The 9,105-nt window shown below is 39.8% G+C and overlaps 1 protein-coding gene across 8 annotated transcripts in view; it reads left to right on the top strand.

The window, feature by feature from the left end:
- DLG2 (discs large MAGUK scaffold protein 2) overlaps positions 1-9,105 on the top strand; it is a gene marked incomplete at both ends in the record, with an annotated part of 882,996 nt that overhangs the window by 825,605 nt on the left and 48,286 nt on the right. For 7 of the 8 annotated variants that reach the window (XM_080346627.1, XM_080346631.1, XM_080346630.1 and 4 more), the window contains one exon: positions 4,804-4,980. The exons of the other annotated variant lie outside the window; for it this stretch is intronic. In XM_080346627.1, coding sequence (XP_080202753.1) covers positions 4,804-4,980 — 177 coding nt within the window. The remainder of the gene's footprint in view (positions 1-4,803; positions 4,981-9,105) is intronic. 8 annotated transcript variants of the gene reach the window in all.

Here is a 9,105-nt window from a genome sequence, read left to right as displayed (position 1 = left end):
TATTTGTAACATCAAAATGTGTTATCTATCCTGTGTAACCCAGGGTCCTGTTTGTGAAATACACTGTCTTGAGGACACTAAACAGGAATTTTTGTGATACTGGTGTGATCACAACATTGGTGACAGCTCTAAAATGAAAGCTGAATAATTTAAACTGATTTCCTTTGTTATTAAAAATTTACCATCCCAATTCAAAAGCAGATTTAATCAGCTGCTTGGAAGAAGAACTCTTACTATCATAAAGTCTTGCAGAGCTCTTGGTCCTGTCCTATATGGTCCAAAAAGGGCTGAACAGTGGATTCAAGAAGCTGAGGACATAAAATACCTAAAAGAAGAAGCACTGATATTTAAGATGCACTTTCATCAGTTGTGGAGAAAAAAAAAGCAAGAAACTTCTAGTAAACAATCCTGTCAGCTAAGTGCCATTAGAAAGCTGTATGATTATTGAGATTATTATTCTTTAAAATCGCAGTAAAAGCCACTAAAAATGAGTTATGGATCAGTGCTTTGAAGAACTGACCAAGCAGCCCATGAATAAGCAGACTCAGCCATATGAAAACATACAGTGATATAAGCAAGTTCAGAAAGCTCTTTAGCTCTGCTGAGCAGACTCCAGTACCTGCACTATGTGGAGTTACTTCTAACTCATCACAGAGAGAGGCACTGTGACACATCTTGATGACTTAAATCCTCTGGCTGGTTTGAATATATTCCTTTGCTGTTTGTATTTAGACATCTCATTTTGGAAGAGTACTTGTCTCCAGAATTTGTGGCAGTAAGGTCCTGATCATGCTGGTCCTTCTCTAACTGGAAGGAAAATATGGTGCTCATCTCTCAGAGAGGGATAATGGGTGTTTTGTGATAGAGTGGGTCTCTTGCTGGACTGGGTTGCTTATGTCCACTCCTCAACACATCATATTCTGCAAAGATGTGCTACTACATTTTAGCCTTTCCTCTGGCATTTCCCATGTTACGGCGGAACTTATCTAAGTCATCTAACATACCTTGGGATGTTATCATTGCTATTGTATGTAAGCTTGCATGTATCAGATAGACATTGCTGAGAGCTGAACTTTCCTCTCTGATGAAAGTTTCAGTATTTGCAGGATGTAACATGGTATAGAGTGAAACTAGGTTGGCATTGTCCAAAGTTGTGAAAGGAAAACAAAAAAAAATGCATCTTTTCCTGTCTGCCATGCCCGAGTCCTTCACTAAATGAGAGGTCTGGCTATATTAATTTCGTATCACTTCAGTTGACACTCCACAGACACAAATGTGTTATTTTTATGCACATCTGCAAGACTGAGCACAAACAGAAGTGGGTGCTGTTCATCGGGTAGAAAATTCAAAATGACGTGTGAGCCTCTTAAATGAGTAAAATTAGAGTTTGCAGTTGGACATGTAGAGATCATTGTACTCACAGCCTGAGAACTGAAAGGAGAATGTGAAGATGAGCATTGCCCAAGGTAGTCACATTAACGTCTGCATGCACACAATGGTGCCTACAGTGAAGATCTCAATTTGTTTTATAGTTGGGCCAACTGCCAAGGTGCAACAGTATGTTTTACAGCCAGCAACATTATCAAAGTTGTCAGCTTAAATGTGCTTATGTTATCAACTTAAAGCTGGCTCTTAATTTGAAATGTTTAGGAAAGAGCACTGAAGTCAGCTCTCATATCATTTTCACTTACTAACGGAGTAATCAACATCTGTAGAGCATGCAGCCACAAAACATCTCACTCAATGAAAAGCATGCTCAAAAATTCTCTTGTCTGAGTTCTATAATCTCATTTTAATTAGCACTGCACACAATTACGACAATCAAAGAAAGTCGGTGGCAAACATTGCCATCTGCATTCAACGCTAACATCAGCTAGCGCGGTGGCAGTCAGTGATTTTATGTTACCATGTGGGCTCTGATGTATAAACATCTGTTCAAGGACAAAGAACACTGCTCTACTTTCTACTGCTTTGCTTTTCAAACACACCTTTCATGTTGCCAAATACGGAGCATTTCCAGTTTGGCACGTGTTTTTCATCTGGGATGTGACAGCCTTGCATATTCTCTGCAACACAAGATATTGTCATTTGTTTTGAGTAATTTAATTTTGCATGGATTCAGGATTGTATCACATCTGCCCAGTGTTCAGCATGGTTTCCAGCTGTGTAGGCAGGGGTTGAGATGTTAATAGGCTTCCATGGCAAGGTACACAATTATTCTGTCAATTTTTAAGACAACAGATGTTCAAAACAGTGACAAAACTCAGACCACTGCATGCTGATAAGGGCAATACCAGCAGAATGTAGGTTGTGTGCTGGTTTGTGTGTGCGCTGACATTTCTCCAGAGATCAGATGTCATTAATTGGTTTAAGACGTGGTGACTGATGATACTTAGCTGCTTCTGGATTTATATGCTGCTTCATCATAAATCCTCACAGAAAGCCGTATTTGAGAAGGCAGCAGATGACCTGCTACTTTATGAAAGTAAATTTTTACTAAGATAAAGCCAAGTTTTTAAAGGATTCCCACTGCTATGCCATTGCAATTTTTCAAAGGGTACATGTAATCCAAGAACATTTACCAAGAAAGGCACAAGCATATCTAAGATCATGGATTATGTAAAATTCAGCAGGATTATTTACTGTCTTCATCCTCAGAGAAGGGTATTATCTGGGCTTTTCTGAAGATATTAGGCCATGACTGTAAACTCTTTAAGAGAAGAAGTATTCCAAATAAGCATTTTTCATGCTCCTGAACCAGACCCTTCCTGCAGAGTGAGTGCTTATGAGAGCTTTTACATTTTTTGGTTGCATAGTTACAACACTGATGACTTTTTTTAAGTTCTCCTCATTAAGAGAGGTAGCCTTGAGTGTTTTAAATCTACACATAAAGCTCCTATGATCATTCTCTGAAATTACACTACAATGCACAACAATTAATTACATCAAATCTTTCACACAGAAATGTTTACCAGTGCAGAGGTTGCCACAGCTTTATTTCTGACAATAAAAGAGTAGGAATTATTATACCCCTCTAGGGATTTTAATGATCTAACATTTCTGTACTCAGAATTATAATCATATTATTTTCCCTACAGGAAAATAAACATCGGTTCTTGACAGGCATGATCTTTAAACAATATTTTATATGGGAAAAATATTCCCATGTATTTTTTCCTGTAAGCAATCAAGATCTGGATTTTTTAGCTAGGTAACTGCCATGAACAAGCTGCACTCAGGTGCACTTTGTTGGGATTCACATGCAGGGTCTTCCCCTAAGAAACTGCAGTACATCCACGCTGAGGACTGCTGGTGTAGTCCTATGCCATCCAGGCATAGGACTGGATGAGACTGAGATGTGGTGTCACTGTAGCTTGGTAATACAGAGCTCAGGGCAGACTTTTCCCAGGATCTGGGTTGAATACTAGTGCAGTAAATTCACACTGAACTATGCTTAGTCAGATGCCTTAAAGCTAGCTCTCAGTTTGTGCTTATGGAGTCCCTAGGCTTTTGTGTACATTCTGTCTTAATATACATGTCCTATACACAGGACATTTTTGCATAGGCTTACCCAAGGTAGAGGTGTACTTCAAACAGGTGGAAAACATCTACAACATCAAAGGAAAAAGCCAGGGTAACTTCAGCATGTGGTGCAGCTCAGGAGAACTGGACATGGACAGGGATGCCTGTCAGACTAGCACTACTCTGATCAGGGCACTTTTCAGTTTAGTTTCAAATTTCAGGAATCCAGCAGGTACAACCTAACACAGCTCCAAGACGTGAACCAAAGAACTGTATGTGTGAATAATCAAGAGGTTCCCTTTGAAAGTTCACTTCAGGTCTGGACTAGATGCTAAGACAGGTACACCCATTCACCTAAAGAAATCATAGGATAAAATCATAGCATCATTTTGCTTGGAAGAGACCCTTAAGATCATCAAGTCCAGCCATAACCTAACTCTAGCCCTAAACCATGTCCCCAGGAACCTCATCTACACGTCTTTTAAACACCTCCAGAGATGGTGACTCCACCACTTCCCTGGGCAGCCTGTTCCAATGCTTGACAACCCTTTCTGTGAATACATTATTCCTAATATCCAATCTAAACCATCCCTGGCACAACTTGAGGCCATCTCCTCGTGTCCTATCACTTGTTACTTGGGAGAAAAGACCAACACCTTCCATGCTACAACCTCCTTTCAGGCAGCTGTAGACAGTGATAAGGTCTCCCTTCAGCCTCCTGTTCTCCAGGATGAACAGCCCCAGGTCCCTCAGCTGCTCCCATCACACTTGTGCTCCAGCCCCTTCTGCAGCTTTGCAGTCCTCCTCTGAACACACTCCAGCACCTCAATGTCTTCCCTGTAGTGAGGGAGCGAATTACCCTGAGCACAGTTTTGGTCACTTTTATTTAGTCCTCCAACGCACCTGTCTGCCAGACACACTCCTGTCTAAGGACAGGGATGTGTGGGACAAGAACAAGCTCAGCAGCCACAAGTTGCTGTTGACAAGGTGACAAGAGGGTTTCTGGCTATCAGATTTGCTTACTAGATACTCTGGTATGGTGGTTGTTCTTTAGTAAGTGAAACAGTAAATACCATACTTCACTACTCAGTTTCTCTTAAAAAATAAAAAGGATTCTGTAAAGATTAACTTTACAGTGGATAGTTTTCCACTGAGTAAGACCTTTACTTTTGGAAACAAGTAAAGGTTAGTGGGAACATAAAACATGACAAATTGTTCACGAGTAAATGTTTCCAAGACTGATATAATCACCTGCCTTCATATCTTTATTTCTTTTCACAGGGCCATGTTTGACTATGACAAGAGCAAAGACAGTGGCCTCCCAAGCCAAGGACTCAGTTTTAAGTATGGAGACATCCTTCACGTTATCAACGCCTCGGATGACGAGTGGTGGCAGGCAAGGAGGGTCACTCTGGAGGGAGACAGTGAGGAGATGGGAGTTATACCCAGCAAGAGGAGGTGAGTGCTGCCTCCTCCTTCCTACCTTCTTGGCCATGATGTTAAAATATTGCATTTTATTCCGAAGACAGTGTTGCATCAATCTGCTGGAAAAATGTGGAAATGAGATGAAAATCCCACAGTTGTTATTGCAAGAGTCAGAAGATTTTTGCTCTAAGATTTAAAGAGTTCAGGCTATTTAACTGTACTGAAAAGAAACTGAAAAGGTGATTCAATTATAGTGGATTAGTATCTTCCCAAAGAAAAGGGGGAAGCGGGAGAGACCACCATCTGCTAAAGAACTTCAGCAGAAAAAGTAATAAGCAGAACCCAAGTCTGGGGATTAGTTCTGAAACTGAAGTAGAGCACATGTTCTAATGTCAGGGTGATTAGCTATTGCATCAAACTGCTGAGGGATGTAATGAATGTCTTGACATTTTCAAATCAAGACTGTATGTCTTTCTTGTGCGTGAGTAATAGAATTAAACTCCTCAGCCTGTGTGATGTAAAAAATGATGTTAAATTACATAATGGTCCTCTTTGGCTTCAAAATCTGTTAACTTAATCTCTGCCTGCCTGGAAACTGATGGATAATCAATATCACAGTAAATTTTTCATACAATGTAAATGAAGGAACATTCTTCCTCTCTCCAAGCTAAATCTGAATCTTTGTTTAGCTGCGATGGATTCATGCTGACTGATGGAGAAAGAACAGACATCTGAATCTCTCTCATTGTTTGTGTTGTTTACTTTGTTTCAGTGCTTACGTAAAATTGGCCACAAGTCTCCCATAATATCAGAACTACCACACAAATCAGTATTACCTTCTGCCTCTGTTGATAGTTGCTACAGAAAGGTCAAGAACGGAAAGGGTAGGAGGAAAATGAAATCTGTCAAACCACATTACATCTCTCTTTTGCAGCAATGCTCCCATGCTGCATATAAACATTCTATTCCTAGTTATTGTAGCGTTAGTATAAAAATGATCATATCCGCTTTTCATAGCGGAGAAATGGGATGTTTGAAGCTCTGTAGAGCACCTGCTGCTGTTCCAAGAGTGTTGGCCCAGGTGCTAATCGAGCTCATGGTGGTCCTTGGTCTAGATCATGGAAAAGTAAACTGAAAGGCCATTAAATACATTGTTGACATGAGTCCTGCAAGGACCCTATTTTCTCTAATCATGACCATCCTCGAATACTACACCAGGATTTGCAGCAAAAAGCAATTCTGGAGTTGTATAATAGGTAGAAATAAAAACAACATTATAATTTTTAAGATGGGAAAAATATGCTCATTAAACAGATGCAGTCTCTAGATACTGAGAAAGAATTACTTGCATACTATTAATTGCTACAGTAAATACTCCTGTAATGACATGATTGGATCACATATGGGAAAAGGGGAAAGTCTATTCAGTTATTACTGAGGCAAGTATGTGCACAAAGCTCACAGTGTGGTGCATACTGTGAAAAGCTAGAAGAAAAAGCTGTCACACATAATAAAACATCAATAGGGGAAAGAAGGGCAAAGCAGCTGTTTAAGATGTGGAGTTGTATCTTTTGTAAGGTGGAGAGTATGTGAGTGCCTAAAGCTTTTTGGGTTACCTGCACAGTGATGTTGTTAAGGACAAAAGATAGAGTCTCTCTAGTCAAGGTCAGACCTATGATACAACCTGGGAAAAATGTATGGCTTAGGAAATTCTGAGAGAAAAGAGGAGGGAGGAAAACAAAAGTAAGGTTGGTTAGAGTCTAAAAATAAGTATTGAATTTGAAAAGATGCAGGTACCTTTACCATGCTCTCCACTTGTCACCCTGATTCTTCTCTGGTGAATCTGAGCCGTCTGGAAAAATCAATGGCATCTGATTTTCTGTCCGCCTTAATGTAATGATGTGAAACACCTGAGCTGGGGTGGGGAGAGGTTGCTGTTATTTCATAAAAGGTTTCAATTGTACAAGGTTATTTTTTCCAGCACACTGAAAATTGAGTATTATTTTCCTTTCTGTGGATTCTGGATGATCCCTCAGAGACAGTGAGACTGATGTGCTTTTGCCAGCATCTTCTGTGGTCATTTATACCACCCAAGGGGCGAGTGAGCAATCAGTGCATACAGAGCTGAGCTATAGAGAAAAAGCTCATCATACTTGCCAGAATGTGCTAATTCAAAGTTAAATTTCCTCTACAAGTGTGAGTTATTGAGTATGAGAGGCTGGATCTAAAACAGACGAGTCCTGGGATTCACTTGACCAAATGTAGACATCTACAAAATAGAAATCTTCATCTAAGCTGCTTGCTCCAGGCTGCTAGATTTCTTATAGTTTATACGGGAACTGTTTCTATCAACATTGTATTGTATGTAATACAGCATATGTAATATCTAGCAGTAGAATATGCCTTGTGATAAAAGAGGAGGAAAAGAGCACCTGTAGCTGTTTGTTGGGCTGTGTCTTGTCCTGCAAGCCCAGTTTTCTATGACATTGTAAGCTGAAGAGGCTTGTACTTTCAATCTTTCATTTCCGTTCCTTTTCTTAAGGGTTTGTGGGGTTTTTGGAGGTTTGTTTGGTGTGGTTTGTAGTTGTTGTTGTGCTTGGACATCTTCCTATATATATATGTATATGCAGGTATATTATCCTGTAGGACAGTAACATTTTATGCACTTTGGGTCAAAGGGAAGCTATACAGATCCAGGGATGGTTAGTACAAGGGTGAGACTTTTAGCTCTCTACTTTGCTCCCTTGTCTCTTGTCCAGCAATAGCTAATATACAATTCCTGCATTTTTAGTAAGTGAAAACATTATGGAATAGCTCTGAAAGCCAGTGACCAATTTTACTCTGATGTGTATACATATATGTAGTTATACAAATATATAATTACATGTAAACATACACAAAGCCACAAGAAGTACATTATATTACTTCTTTAAGTTATTTTGTGATGCTAATTGCTTTCCAAGTATCTGGGCTTGCATTTATTTACATTTTTTTAGAAGAGAGCCCTTCAACCAGTGACATTTTAGCATGAGCTGATAAGAGAAATTTTGAATGATAAATCATCCCCAGTGATATACGTGATATACCAGAAGAAATCATAATTTATAGCTGTAGTGGAGCTGCCACTCATAATTCTCTGCAGAATGTTGGATACATTACCAGACTTCTTAGTGATTCAATAGAGTTGGAAAGGTATTTGTCACCAGATTTCAGTGCTGGTGCCAATGTGCGTACTTGTTGCCTTGTTGATTGTTAAATTGTAAAGTCAGGCTTTAAGAGGGAGCTTTGGAGGGTTGCACTGCAGCTGGAGGAGGGTTGCTGGAAGGGGCAGTCCAAAGAAATGAAGGTGGCCCCATGTTTCTCCCCTCATCTGTGCAAGGACCAAATCTCATGACCTAGTGAGCCAGTGACCTCAGTGTGGATAAGCAAGAGAGAAAAATATCAGTATTCTACAGTGCTAAAATATCATTGCAACCATTTCTACATCTGAAAACAGCATTTTGTCCATTCCTCAGTACGTATTTATTGTCTGATTACAGCTATTGTTCTCAACCACGGGACTGAGTAGCCAATTGGGTAGAAACTGAGTGTAACACCATAAAGGTGTTGTGATCTTGTATCATATTGACGTTGGGAAAGGTAGGACTTCGGCATAAGAGGCTGTAGATCACTTCAGTTGTAGTTTAACAGTCACCGAATGGTTGTTATTACATCATATTAATGGATGAATATTGCAGGCCAAATGTCTCAGTTCCACATCCACCACAAAGTTTTATCCAAGTTATGTTGATGGTGAGAGCAGGGCACAGCTATTGCACTGGGCAGGGTATCCAAGCTGAGGGGACATAAACACCAGTTCTGTACCAATGTCTTAGGCAGCCTGAGTTGCTACCTATGCACTATGTTTATGCATGTGAATTACTGCCCTATCATCAAAAATTACTATTCTATACTAGAATAACCAACAGAATTAGATTTACACTAGATTTTTCTTACATTTAGATGTATAGATGCATCTGTTTAGATTTGGATTTCTACGTATGCTGGGCTTTTGATCACAAGAATTTTTATTTGCCTCACTGTCCTCCCTGTTGTCAGGATAAGCAAAACAAATTCAGCAAAGGGCAGCAACAAGCTGAGCAGCCTATGTTTAAGACT

This window comes from Nesoenas mayeri (genome assembly GCF_963082525.1).
Source record: "Nesoenas mayeri genome assembly, chromosome: 1".
Taxonomy (NCBI): Eukaryota; Metazoa; Chordata; class Aves; order Columbiformes; family Columbidae; genus Nesoenas; species Nesoenas mayeri.
Note: the sequence above shows the minus strand (reverse complement) of the source record. Positions and strands in the feature narration are given on the sequence as shown.